At 41.2% G+C, this 15142-nt stretch overlaps 2 protein-coding genes across 2 annotated transcripts in view; one reads left to right on the top strand and one right to left on the bottom strand.

The window, feature by feature from the left end:
* The window catches only part of LOC134203898 (tyrosine-protein phosphatase corkscrew-like), an 84867-nt gene extending 83397 nt beyond the window's left edge, over positions 1–1470 (bottom strand). The window contains exon 1 of the mRNA XM_062678731.1: positions 1076–1470. The gene's annotated coding sequence lies outside the window, so the exon portion shown is untranslated. The remainder of the gene's footprint in view (positions 1–1075) is intronic.
* Positions 1471–3152: 1682 nt separating this feature from the next.
* Positions 3153–3639, top strand: LOC134203892 (uncharacterized). Its single transcript, XM_062678724.1, has one exon. The coding sequence runs from the start codon at positions 3274–3276 to the stop codon at positions 3499–3501; it is 228 nt and encodes a 75-aa protein (XP_062534708.1). The 5' UTR covers positions 3153–3273; the 3' UTR covers positions 3502–3639.
* The last annotated feature ends 11503 nt before the right edge of the window (positions 3640–15142 follow it).

Below are 15142 nucleotides of genomic sequence, written 5' to 3'. Positions count from 1 at the left end.
GTTGCATAAATCCACGGCCAACCGCATCGCCCCCTCCCCCCCATTTCTGCCCCCGGGTGTCGTGTGAATTGATCATCCAACAGCAGGCCATGACTCGGCCTCTTTTCTCATCGGACAACCAACGGGTGCGGACGCCACCAAGCACGATACCAATGGAGCTATCCACGGCCAAACGTGGCCGCACAGTTGTCCCCGAAGGCCGATAGCAACAGAAATTCGGGATCGGAAATGGTCCTGAGTCGGCCACACTCTACGTAGGGGCGGAAACGAAATCTGTAGACTGGAACCCAGCGGAACATCGCAGCAGAGGCAGACCTAGAGGTCGTGGCGGCGAAGCCTCAGTAAATAAATAAAAGAAGTCGAAATCTAACCTGGCCACAGGTTAAAGCGATAGCTGTAGATCGCTCAAGATGGAGTCGGCCCTTTGCACCACCGGAGGTGTACAGGATCCATAAGTAAGTAAATTCCCCTAAAGAGCTTTTTGACCTTTTTAATGTGATTTTTTATTTATATATTCCATAATCCACGAGAAAGGCACCATCACTGCTAGGTGGATTAATCTGTTTTTTTTTTTTTGCACTCTGGATCATAATAGAAAAATAATGGACAAAAAAGTTATAATTATGAAATAAAATAAAGTAACGCCTGAAAAAATGGGATAAAGGGGAGCTCGACTATTCTGTTGGTTGTCTGTCATTGTCGTGATCCGCTGGTAATTCCCGTTTTTCGTCATCAATGATGAAATACGTAGCCTTTAGGTAAGGTATAGGCAAAAAGGACACTAAAGCATCTTAAATGATATTAATTATAGTTAGTACACGAGAAAGACAAAATAATGTTCCATTTCGTTTCGCGCCCATCTCAACTGTTGTTCCTCTGCGATTTACTAATTTTCTCCGATCGCCCACCCACCCCCAACTCTCACCAGGTCACTGCCCGCCCTCACCCATTGTTTTCTGCATCGCTGCACTGACTGGCTGCTGCTGGGAGGTAAGGGAATTCACATAACCACCGTCTTTATGTTACGATGCTATGCCGTTTTGGCCATTAACTCGAAGCCCATGCTCGGCAACACCTTTCTCTGGTCACGATTCGAGGGCCGTGCAAGCTTTTGCACGGAACCAGTATCGGAAATGGGGTCGCAATCGTACACCCGCGTGTCACGCACGACTACTTGGATCAAAACACACCGACGACGTACGGACGCGTTCACTTTTTCGCGACGATTTGCATCAAAGGTGGCGACAAACGAAACGGCACACAAGAAACGACAACGAACACGACGGCAACAACCCAAATCGGAATCTACGACAACGGAACGGCACCAAAAGCAGCCATGTTTGCGCTGGCAATTTTTTTTATGGCGGACGACACTCGAAACTCGACTTCTATTTTCTCTGTTTCGTTTTCCATTCGCTTCTGTTCGCTGATTGTGTGTTGTGTTGTTGGGGTCTTTCCTTTCTCCCCTTTTCTGATTGCGCTTCGAATGCCTTTCGGGGTGAAATTTTGACGTTTTGCGTGTGGTGGAATGTCACGCTTTGCGACTCAACGATTTGTTGACATATAGTGTTTTTCAACCAAACGAATGGTTCGCATCCTTACTAGCGCTACTTCACGAACAAAACTCTACAAAAATCTAAAAGCACACACGAAATAAACGACACAATAGCTGGTTCAATTTACCCAATTGGGACAATAATTCCCCGTCAAAAGTTTTTGTTCAATCAATCGTCAAGTTCATCGTTTTTAATCTCAATCAATCAATCTTCAAGTTATATTAAGGTTTTATTTAAGGTTGCTTTCATAGAGATCCCATATTTTTGTATGCCTCTAAGTACACCCAGTTCTTTTATACACGGTTGGGTTTTAGTCGATTATGACCTTAAGCCTCAATGAAACTATGAGTTCACCCCACGAAAAAAATCACAAAAAAATCAAAGAAAATTCAGGTGATCTTTTAAAAGCTGTGAATGTTTAGGCAAGTTTAGGTTAGCCGATTAATTAATAAATACCAACCATGTAAAAAAAAATGGATGGAAAAGACGACTTTGGCAGGTTTGTTCTATTATTGGCCGAATTTTATTAAATTTGGCCACAATATTCTTTGATATGCAAAGAATGTTTAGGCCAAATTTGAACATAATCAGTCATAAAAAAAACCCCTGACAATAACAGAACAAAACCTGCCAAAGCCGTCATTACCCCTATTTAAAAAATTTAAAACAACAAATAAATAAAGTGCTGCAATTTAGCTTCGGCTTAACAGTAATCGGCCTAACAATATCAGTTCAATTCTTCAGGCCGTTTTATATCAAAGCCTATAACCTATAAAATATTAGTTCTTTAGGGAATTTAAGCTTATATATAAGTCAAAGAATTTACTAAACTAGTCTAAATTTATCAGAATTACGACCAACTTAAAACCCAGAAACTGGGTACCAAAAACAGAACAGAGTCCCATTGTAATTTTGTTAAGAAAATTATTTTGAGCTTTTTAGTGGAATGTCTTCACTTGTCATAAGACGAGTTTGTACAATCCCCTTGAATTCCACCACTTAATTGTATCTTGACAGATACGTATTTCGACCTTCGACTTCGACTTCGACTTCGACTTCGGCCTAAGTCGAGTCAAGTACGAGACACTGAAGACGGCCTTACTGTTGAGGTCGAAATACGTATCTGTCAAGATGCAATTAAGTGGTGAAATTCAAGGGGATTGTACAAACTCGTCTTATGACAAGTGAAGGGCTCCTGGGTAAATTAGTGGAGCAATACAGTTTGAATTTGGAGCACAACCGCCATTCAAAAAATAAAAGTAAGAATCGCCCATATGAAAAAAGTTCCTGAATTTTCACAACTCAAAAAAGATGAAAATAATTCAAAATTAGGATGTTTTATATATTCGTGTATATTTCAACTCTACACATTTACTGGCAAACTCTACACAACCCTGCATCAATGATCAATCAGCTCAGGTGATGTCAGCATTCAGCAATCAGCTGGTTGTCATCATTAGTGCTGTCCAATGAGCAGCTCGAAGTAGCTCGAAGTTGTTCCCGTCCTGCTCGTTCTTTTTTGTCAACCAACGGGCATGAGCGTGACAGGAACAACTTCGAGCTACTTCGAGCTGCTCATTGGACAGCACTATTGTCATGCTCTCATAAGGCAGCATAAAATAGTACGGTCGAATCGACTGAAGTTCAGTATCAAAAACATTACAAATCTTCCTCATCACAAGTGCTTGCTGAGAACGGATCCACGCAATTACAAACAATGAAGAAACAAGCGAAAAACCTGCTCCTGGACAAACTGCACCGAGGCGTCGTGTACACCTGCATGGGACTCACCTTGTACGGAACGTACCTGCTCGGCCACCGGGTCTATCGTCACTTCACCGTCATCAAACCGGCTATTCTGGCGGAAGAAAAGAGAATGTTAGAAGCCGGTGCGGGGTCGGGTCCGGCCGTAACCCTGGACACTGCTCCCACGCTGAAGACGTAGGAGTATGGATCTTCGAACCATTACGCTGAGTGAGTGTGTGCGCGCGCGAGATGTGTTGCCGATAGAATAATTTTGTGTTGCTGATGTAGGGCTTTAGGAGAATAAATTACGTAACTAAGGTTCAAAATACCGTTGAGATTCCTGGGTTTGTTATCTATAAACTAATATAATGTGAATTCCCTAAACATAAATTATCTTTATATACTGCCTGATTTTCTCATAATTGCACGAGGCGAGCAAGGGGGGGGGGGCAGGTTCTCCCCAGACGCACTTGTTACCCTCCCCTAGAAAATTGATTTCCAAATTAGTCGGTTGTAGGCTGTCGTACAAACATCGGAGCGGACGCCATTTGTACGGGCTACGTATTTAGACCAGGATGAATTGTTCCGGCGAGGAGGAGCTCTGGACGGGAGGCTCGTTGTTAGAAGGAGCCGGGTGAGTTCCGAGGCGTGCACCCTAAGGAGGAGTGTTGGATTACTAGGTAGGGCGACGCCTCGGTGTCGGTGAAGATGTGCTTGAAGCAGGCGTCGGTTAGTTGTAGTTGCTTTTAGGGATAGATTAAGGAAATGTTGTTATAGATGATTGTATATACCCGTTGTGTTTGAATAAAAGAGAGCTGCATCTGCTGGCAGAGTATCATTCAGTAGCCTGCCGTGGAGTAAGAGGGAACTCTAGTATTTGTTGTTCTTCGTGAGGAGGTTTCCTTGTCTGCCCAACACTAATTACTTTCATTGCCATTAATTAATCATGTGTTTGCAAAGCCTTTTCCTGGTTTATTATTAATTAAAACAAGATTGTTTGAAAAAATATAGATAGAATTAGAGATTAGAATCAATTGGATATTATTCAAGTATGCCAAAAAACAGTTGATCAAATTCTCATAAAGTAGAATGTCCTTTCCTTACAATTCCAGATGTTTAGTTTTCAATTGATCAAATTCTTATAAAGAAGAATGTCCTTACAAGTCCAGATGTTTAGTGTTCAACAAAACTTGGCCTCTTGTGCCTCTTCCAGTCTTACTGTTGGGATCGGAGAACGTAGATCTGAAGAATTTTTTTTTTGCCTTCCTCGTACAACAAAGTTGTACCGAAAGGCTATCATTTAACTCCAAAATCGAACTTTTTATAGAAGTCTCGGAGACCCATGGTGTATACCGATCGAATGTTTGTCTGTCCGTGTGTATGTGTGTGTGTGTGTGTTTTTTTTACAAGGGTTAAAGGCCATCAAAAATCTGCGCGACAGACACCTCGAGCATCCACACTATGCTCGAAGGCGAACAGGGATGGGCTCCTCCCGACCTGCTAAAAATGTGCCTCCCGGATAAACCGGGTCCCTTATCCTCCTTGCCATGGGCAGCAGGGACTATGTCCAAGGGCTTGACGATCCCTCCCCAGGCCATCTGCGAGTTGTGGGGCTTGCCTAGGATGTGGTGGGGTTTGACAGTGGGGCCTGTTAAACCTCTATAAAAAGCTGCATGTATCCGCAAGTAGGCCCCACCAAAGCGACCTTGTGCCGCTCAAAGCGCACAAGCCCAAGTCCTGGTGTTAGGTGGGACGCTAAACAGCCCTGACACGACGGCCCTCCGACGAGACAGGAGGTTTGCGCTGGCCCAATAAGCCGCCTAGAAAACCAATCATTACGAACAATATAAGAGATAATGCGACTCGATATAATCGGCAAAGACCTAGGCGACGAATACAGGATCACGATTGGAAGCTTGGAACATGGAATTGCAAGTCGCTAGGTTTCGCAGGTTGCGACAGGATGATCTACGATGAATTACATCCCCGCAACTTCGACGTCGTGGCGCTGCAGGAGATTTGCTGGACAGGACAGAAAGTGTGGAAAAGCTGGCATCGAGCGGCTACCTTCTACCAAAGCTGTGGCACCACCAACGAGCTGGGAACCGGCTTCATAGTGCTGGGTAAGATGCGCCAACGCGTGATTGGGTGGCAGCCAATCAACGCAAGGATGTGCAAGCTGAGGATAAAAGGCCGTTTCTTGAACTATAGCATCATCAACATGCACTGCCCACACGAAGGGAGACCCGACGACGAGAAAGAAGCGTTCTATGCGCAGCTGGAGCAGACATACGATGGATGCCCACTGCGGGACGTCAAAATCGTCATCGGTGACATGAACGCTCAGGTAGGAAGGGAGGAAATGTATAGACCGGTCATCGGACCGGATAGTCTGCACACCGTATCGAATGACAACGGCCAACGATGCATAAACTTCGCAGCCTCCCGCGGAATGGTAGTCCGAAGCACCTTCTTTCCCCGCAAAAATATCCACAAGGCCACATGGAGATCACCTAACCAAGAAACGGAAAACCAAATCGACCACGGTCTAATCGACGGTAAATTCTTCTCCGACATCACGAACGTCCGCACTTACCGCAGTGCGAATATTGAATCCGACCACTACCTCGTTGCAGTATGCCTGCGCTCAAAACTCTCGACGGTGTACAACACGCGTCGAAGTCGGACGCCGCGGCTTAACATTGGGCGGCTACAAGATGGTAGACTAGCCCAAGAATACGCGCAGCAGTTGGAAGTGGCACTTCCAACGGAAGAGCAGCTAGGCGCAGCGTCTCTTGAAGATGGCTGGAGAGATATTCGATCCGCCATTGGTAGCACCGCAACCGCTGCACTTGGCACGGTGCCCCGGATCAAAGAAACGACTGGTATGACGGCGAATGTGAGCAGTTAGTGGAAGAGAAGAATGCAGCATGGGCGAGATTGCTGCAACACCGCACGAGGGCGAACGAGGCACGATATAAACAGGCGCGGAACAGACAAAACTCGATTTTCCGGAGGAAAAAGCGCCAACAGGAAGATCGAGACCGTGAAGAAACGGAGCAACTGTACCGCGCTAATAACACACGAAAGTTCTATGAGAAGTTAAACCGTTCACGTAAGGGCCACGTGCCACAGCCTGATATGTGTAAGGACATAAACGGGAACCTTCTTACGAACGAGCGTGAGGTGATCCAAAGGTGGCAGCAGCACTACGAAGAACACCTGAATGGCGATGTGGCAGACGAAGATGGCGGTATGGTGATGGACTTGGGAGAACGCGCGCAGGACATAATTCTACCGGCTCCGGATCTCCAGGAAATCCAGGAGGAGATTGGCCGGCTGAAGAACAACAAAGCCCTGGGGTTGACCAACTACCAGGAGAGCTATTTAAACACGGTGGTGAGGCACTGGCTAGAGCGCTGCACTGGGTCATTACCAAGATTTGGGAGGAGGAAGTTTTGCCGCAGGAGTGGATGGAAGGTGTCGTGTGTCCCATCTACAAAAGAGCGATAAGCTGGATTGTAGCAACTACCGCGCAATCACATTGCTGAACGCCGCCTACAAGGTACTCTCCCAAATTTTATGCCGTCGACTAGCACCAACTGCAAGGGAGTTCGTGGGGCAGTACCAGGCGGGTTTTATGAGCGAACGCTCCACCACGGACCAGGTGTTCGCCATTCGCCAAGTACTGCAGAAATGCCGCGAATACAACGTGCCCACACATCATCTATTCATCGACTTCAAAGCCGCATATGATACAATCGATCGGGACCAGCTATGGCAGCTAATGCACGAACACGGTTTTCCGGATAAACTGACACGGTTGATCAAAGCGACGATGGATCGGGTGATGTGCGTAGTTTGAGTTTCAGGGGCATTCTCGAGTCCCTTCGAAACCCGCAGAGGGTTACGGCAAGGTGATGGTCTTTCGTGTTTGCTATTCAACATCGCTTTGGAAGGGGTAATACGAAGAGCAGGGATTAACACACACTTAACTCATTTCACCGTATTCGGTAAATTTTACCGAAATCTCAACAGCAGAACTGTTCGGTAATTTATTTTACAGTTTTTTTTGTAATTTTTTCCATTGTTTTACTGTCAAAATCACCGAAAATCAGTTAAATTATTTACCGAATAGTTCTGCTGTTGAGATTTCGGTAAAATTTTACCGAATTCGGCGATTTATTTTAAGTGTGCACGAGTGGTACAATTTTCAATAAGTCCGTCCAGCTATTTGGTTTCGCCGACGACATAGATATTATGGCACGTAACTTTGAGAAGATGGAGGAAGCCTACATCAGACTGAAGAGGGAAGCTAAGCGGATCGGACTAGTCATCAACACGTCGAAGACGAAGTACATGATAGGAAGAGGTTCAAGAGAAGACAATGTGAGCCACCCACCGCGAGTTTGCATCGGTGGTGACGAAATCGAGGTGGTAGAAGAATTTGTGTACTTGGGCTCACTGGTGACTGCCGAAAATGACACCAGCAGAGAAATTCGGAGACGCATAGTGGCTGGAAATCGTACGTACTTTGGACTCCGCAAGACGCTCCGATCGAATAGAGTTCGCCGCCGTACCAAACTGACAATCTACAAAACGCTAATTAGACCGGTAGTCCTCTACGGACACGAGACCTGGACGATGCTCGTGGAGGACCAACGCGCACTTGGAGTTTTCAAAGGAAAGTGCTGCGTACCATCTATGGTGGGGTGCAGATGGCGGACGGTACGTGGAGGAGGCGAATGAACCACGAGTTGCATCAGCTGTTGGGAGAACCATCCATCGTTCACACCGCGAAAATCGGACGACTGCGATGGGCCGGGCACGTAGCCAGAATGTCGGACAGTAACCCGGTGAAAATGGTTCTCGACAACGATCCGACGGGCACAAGAAGGCGAGGTGCGCAGCGGGCAAGGTGGATCGATCAGGTGGAAGATGACTTGCGGACCCTCCGTAGACTGCGTGGTTGGCGACGTGTAGCCATGGACCGAGCCGAATGGAGAAGACTCTTATATACCGCACAGGCCACTTCGGCCTTAGTCTGATTAAATAAATAAATAAGAGATAATGCGACACGATATAATCGGCAAAGACCTAGGCGACGAATAAAGTACACCCGGTTCTTGTTTTACACGAGTGGGTTTTTGTTGATTACGACCTTTAGCGTTGATGAAACTATGAGGTGACCCCACGAAAAAATTCACAAAAAAATCAAAGAAAATTCAAGTGGTATTTAAAAAGCTGTAAAAAATCAGGTTAACTGGGAAATTAAAGAATACCAACCGTGTAAAAAAAATATTGGGTGTATCACGATTGGAACATGTAACTGCATGTCGCTAGGTTTCGCAGGTTCCGACAGGATGATCTACGATGAATTACATCCCCGCATCCTCGACGTCGTGGCGCTGCATGAGATTTGCTGGACAGGACAGAAAGTGTGGAAGATGACTTGCGGACCCTCCGTAGACTGCGTGGTTGGCGACGTGTAGCCATGGACCGAGCCGAATGGAGAAGACTCTTATATACCGCACAGGCCACTTCGGCCTTAGTCTGAATAAATAATACACTCAGGTCGTTTAATTTTTGTCGATTGTTGCCTTCGGTTTAAATAAAGCAATGATCCCATGGAAAATATCCAAAACAAATAGGTCGCGTTTGTGAAGAAGTGGCATAGTCTCAAATGCTAAGGGGAGCTACACCTACTCCATTTATTTTATCGATTTTTAGTTGATTTTCTAAAACGGTCTTGGAGCTCCAGCATTGTTTTATTTATAGAAAGTTCAGTTGACAGTAGAACTAGATGTCAGAACACTGCAACAACCAATGAAACTTAATAAGGAACATCTAATAGAGCTTTTTGAAGAACTCGTGGAAATATGTTTGAAGATTCCTTGGCACATTTTTTATATAAATCCCTTCACGAAGACATTAAATTCAAATTTTAGTAAATAAATACCATACAATCTACCAAGTTCTTGTAGCGGAGCTTTTGAAAAAATCTACTGAACATCCATCGAGGAGCACCAGGATAAAAACTATCGATACAGCTTTTTTAAATCCCTTTGGGATTTTTTTTATGTTTCAGTGAGAATTCTGAAGTAATTTCTTCCTGGACAAAATTCTCAAAGATCCACCAGAATTATCTTGATGACACTGTTCTATAAACATCAAAAGCAGCGAATGTAAAACTGAAACCCTGAAACATTACCATTGACAAAATGACAACAACATTATCCTCCTCTTGCGTTCGAGCATGATTATGGAGTATCGAGTAACATTTAATTGAGACAATCGTCACCTACGTACATGAGGTAGACCATATGATGTTTTTGTCCACTATCATTCTCTCTACATGACCATTAAGTTGACCACCTAAGGACGACCAATGACTTTTTAAGCGCATCATAAAATGGAAGTTCACGAAATGGTTGTAAGATATGCTGTGGAGTGCCGTCGCAGGTCCACAAAGATAATATTCGGCGTTTTCTTTTTAACAAGCTTCCAAATATCTAGTTGTTGGTTGTAGGTTGAACATGTTTGATGATTGTTGAACGGTTCTGAACTATGGCCTATTTCAGCCATTTGATTCAGTTACGACTGCTTTCACTAGATAATTTTCAAACATTTGGGCGTTATGTACATTTAAAAGGTAATGTGATGAATCAATCGACGGGCGCGGGCGGTGCCGTTCGTTTTTTCTGCCACAAAATTTTTCAAATTTTCCCAAATTTTCTTAAAATTTATTAAAAAGGCTCGTTTAGGTTTCGATAAGAAGAAAAAAGCATTATACGTGTCGTGCATAGGGTGACCATATGGTATCCTAAAGGAGGACATGTCCTCCTTTTTCATTTAAAATCAGACGTCCTCCTTTTGTGCTAAATTGTCCTCCTTTTAGGATATTTTGAGAAAACATTTACATGAATAACCTTTGAAATTCTTATTGAATATTGTTCAATAAATAAACAATACTACAACCGAGATCCATTCGCAAATAAAACGTTGCTTTTTAATAAGAAATATTTTCATTAAGTTTTCGAATAAATTCAATGTAAATATCGTAAAATAAAGTTACAGTAATATGTGTGTCGAAGATATCAAAAAGAATCGGAATTGTAAGAAATGGATTGAGATAAAATGCAAATATTTCACAAGATTTTCTACGAGTAAACAATGAATTGCCTTTTGAACGTGTCACACAGTACATTTATTAAATATGTGAGACAAAAAGCAGCCGCTACGGCATGCTTAGAATATAATAGAATTTTGAACTAATCAAAATATTTTTGAATTTCTTTAGTTTAAATCCTTAAATTGTACTGGTCTACTAAGCAGAACGTACATATTAATTGATATGAAATGATTTCCATTTACCTTTTATGAACAATATTTCTTATGCCAGTCAAAAAGCCGCTTGGTGTGGTTTGGCAGAACCCCGAACATATAATCTAATGGCCAGTTAGCTATTGCTAAATGTTCAGAATTGTATGAAATGAGCTTGTCGTGTTAAAATTCATGTTCATGTTAATGTTCAACATTTGTTCACTATTGATTTTAATATTTGTTGAAGCTAAAATCTTTCCATTATAAGGATGGTGCTTGCAGTTTATAATTGGAAAATGATTTATATAGACTATAATAAGAGTCGGAAATGTTAGATCTAGAGATGTAATGTTAATAAAGTAGAAGAAGATGCCGTATTTATTTCGAATTACAACAACTTCTTCCAATAAACTTTAGTGTGCAAAGTTCTAACAATATTCTAGTCACATGAAAAACTAAAAATTGATCGATTTTTTTATGTCCTCCTTTTCGGCCAAATGTCCTCTTTTTTTGCTTTGTTTCGGGAGTATTGTCCTCCTTTAGAAAAATTTCATATGGTCACCCTAGTCGTGCAACAGTGAACGGAATATCATTGTAGGTGAAAAAATCAGTTTGACTGGGTGACGCCGCGCCTGGACAGTTGTGGGCTACAGGGAGGTTTCCGGATGGCGGACTCTTAGTGGAAATGTATTTCGAGTGAATATTTGTTAGAGTTTGGAATTCTCTTTTTTCATGAGTGAGTTGAAAAAATGCGAAGAAGTAATAGAAATAATCAGAACGGGTATCTAAGGACTCCCATCCATGGACGCGTTACGTGAAACTCGCGAGTGGCAGGCAATGGCTGAAAAGGGCTGTGGACGTTGTTTTTTTAAATTTAAATGAAAAAGATTGGGAAGTTATTTGAAGGAAGCCTAACAAAGACGAAGGAGTAAAAAAAAAGAAAAATTGTGTTAGGAGTGTGGGAGTTTACTACAATCTACATATAACAATTGACAATCATTTGTAAGTAGATGGAAGGACATTAATCCATTTTGGCTCCATCGAGGTAAGCAAACAGCCTTTAATTATATTACGTAGCTGACGAATCATTTGAAAAGAAATGCAAAAATAAATCAATAAAAACTAGATATAGATAAAAACTAGAGAAATCGACTAATCATAAATACACTTAGTTTCAACATTTCAGTCATACCTAAATTTACACTTCATCACATTAAATTTTATGCCACAGTTGTAGCAAAATTGCGAAATTGAAGCATTATGTAATGAACTCAAATTGGATATACTGATTGAATGGAAATTTAATTCTATAAATGTGTATTTTACTCCATTTGGAAAATACATTATTGATTCCTCAGAACATTTGATTTAACAAGTGTTACAAACATGCCACATTGGTAACGTCCTTCAATGTTAATTTGTTTTTATACCAAACTGGAAAAACACTAGATAGCTTACAATTTTGTATATTTTCTCTAATACATTTCAAAACTTAAACTTCTGAGGTTGTGAATATATGAGACATACCGAAAAGCAATAATGGCAAAGTTTATGAAATCTTGTTAGTAAAACGGAAAAGAAAAAGAAAAAATTAACAAATTAGAACACATGGCAAAAATAACAAACAAGAACATGATTTGAAAAAAATAGGCGAATCAAAATAAAATATCAAATATTAAAAAAAGGAGAGCGTAAAACGTAGCATTGTCAAATTAGTTTACACATGATAGACGCATACATAGATGAATCAAGTCATCAAGGAATACATGGAATAAATGAATGAGACTACAAAAGTAGGATGTATACGACTGAGAAATAAGGGAAAGGCAGGACTCATATCAATGGTAAGTGGTAATCTAGGAACTTTTTTCAAATAGGCGTAACTGTATTTGACCTTGAAATTTGAAACAGCTCATACTCTCTCTATGCAGCATATTTCTTTCAACTGACGTTACTACCAGATAGATCGCAATCCATTCTTTCTGTTGGGTGCATTAGTTGACCAAAATAGTTTGAATTAAGAGCACCATCGCCATTCCAAAAATCAAGGTCAGAATCAATTAGGCCCATTTGAAAAAAGTTCCTAGTTTAATTACTCTCATATGGATAATATTCTTTTTAATATTTTGAATAAACCAAGCATTAAATACGTACAGGGCATCGTTTGCTGGCTATTGCTGCGGATATTGTGGGAGTCCCAGGTATCCGGTTCAAGCTTTAGTTGGCGGCGGTGGCTCTTCTCGACCTTCTACTCCCTGAGTAGTCAGTACGAATAAGGGCGTCTATGCGATGTTTTGCTGCACCTGTTACGAACCTCTAGCACATCCCAATCCCTAAACTTGATGAGGAGTCTTACCTCTAAAGTGATCCTTTTTTCCGTGCTAGCCTTCGTAACAAAAAGGGCACCATTAAGTAGCATTAGATTTGATCAAATTATTCGTAGTACTACGTGTCCAACGCCCCCGGCTGGGTGAGGGATAGAGGGTGAAACACACACACAACACACACACACACATTTAAAAGGTAATGTGATATACCGTGCTGTGCCCTTATTCCAATCAGCGCCTAATTCCGTTCACGCAAGACAAAATGATAAATAATAAAGAGTTTTTGTCTACAAACAGCAGAAAAATATCCTTATACTTTTCTATGGTTATGTATGCATGAAATGAAATGAAAACCAGCGTTATTCTTAGCGATTAATAGTGAAAATTTAAACAAAATTTGTTGGTCGTCACTACGAGCGCCATTTTGACTGTTTTCATTAACCCACTCGCTAAGAACGTCTGTCATAATATTTAAGCATTTTTAAGTGAAAATTTGTCCTGGATTTCAATCACAGCAGCATAACAAGACAAAACAGGTAACATTATAGCGTATTACCAAATTGTTGCCTGTATTTTCGCGATAGAAAATGCTGAAAAGTGAAAAATATCTTGACCGGAATAAGGGTACATCTAAATCTACTCGTTCCTTATTCCGTTCATTGGGTTTGGAGGATGGATTCCGAAAGTTTTGTGTTTGAGAATCTAATCTATGAGCAAGAAAAGGTACATCGTACATGAAGCCATATGAGTGGTGAATGGTGAACATTTGAAATTCTATCCCGCAAGCAGGCAGACCGAAAGTTCCGTTAACGACAGGTTATGGGACCTTTTTCAACTCGTGCCGGGAAAACACGGTTTTTTCAGTTAATGATTTAATGATGATTTATAAAGTGAATGCTGGACAATGTTAAGAAAGGGTTTCCGGAGAATACGGACAGTTTTAAACAGCACAATCCATAATTGTGGCGTTCTTGTTTAAAAGCTTTATCCGGAAATTTCTTGGCGAATTTCTATAAAAAAAAACACTGCCCTCTCTGAGCTGCAAATAAGGTTATGTTTTACCGAAATTCGTGAATACTTCGTAGAAGTAGGGTTATCCGGTACTATAAAGAACCGGAACTTTAAAGAATATTCAATTTCAACGAAACAGTGGTACGAACAATTCCAAACAAACAGAGACATTGTTTTGGAAGGTTCAGGTCAGAATTAAAGGCCTAGTATCCAGGCTCTAGTCAAAATTACGTTGAGGATAAGGTGTAAAACTTTGATAAGGAATAGTATCTGGCCTTCTCTGTGGTACCTGATGCAACTGGGCAGCTAGCATCAATGTTCATGTTGAATATATCTCGAATGGTAAGTGAAACAAAGGAAAAAACAGTCAAATTGGCTATACTAAGGAAAATCATTCATTGTATTTCAAATTTGGAAGGAAATTACATTTTAAGCTTTTTATTTGCAATATTATAATAAATGAAAAGATGGATTTGTGAGAAAAATGATGCCTGGTATCAGCATCTTCAAGAAATCAAATGTTTTTCGGGTGATTGGAATTAGGAACACGAATGAACGGAATTAGGAACAATGCCATTTCAGATGATTGGAGTTAGGACCACATAATTTGTCAATGTTTTTTTCACTAGTGGAGCCTAAGTCTATGAATGCATCCCAACATATTTTATTTTCAATTGTATATAGCAAATGACACTATGTAGCGAAATTGCAGCTTCAAAATACTAAACGGCTATTTTTTAGAGCTTTTAGACATAGCGCATTGTCTTAGGTGAACGGAATAAGGGCACAGCACGGTATTAGGTTTTTCATTATTGTTGGTTACTAGTTGGCAATTTAAATATATCAAGATGGATCACATTAAATGAAATTTTCCTATATCATAAGTAAATCAACATAATTTTAAAAGGAATGACTCTCGCGATTGATGATTAACCCTTTCCTTCCCATGGTAGCTGTACTGCTGTTGGACGCATAAATGTCACATGTTACATTTTACCATTTTTGAGGTTTTGATGTCTAACGTCATGATTCTATACGTATTTTTGAAATATTTTGTCAAAACAAAGGTTTTATTCTAGAAAACTCGAAAAAAATCTGAAGTCAATTTGTCACATTCGAACAAATGGACGCATACTTGTCACACTGGGATAAATGGACGCATATTTGTCACACTAAAAA

The sequence above is a fragment of the Armigeres subalbatus genome, unplaced genomic scaffold, assembly GCF_024139115.2.
Source record: "Armigeres subalbatus isolate Guangzhou_Male unplaced genomic scaffold, GZ_Asu_2 Contig288, whole genome shotgun sequence".
Taxonomy (NCBI): Eukaryota; Metazoa; Arthropoda; class Insecta; order Diptera; family Culicidae; genus Armigeres; species Armigeres subalbatus.
This window is presented reverse-complemented; position numbering and strand designations above follow the sequence as displayed.

What these genes read in the sequence shown, in the direction of transcription:
- LOC134203892 (XM_062678724.1), top strand. Translation starts at nt 3,274, where the DNA reads ATGAAGAAACAAGCGAAAAACCTGCTCCTGGACAAACTGCACCGAGGC.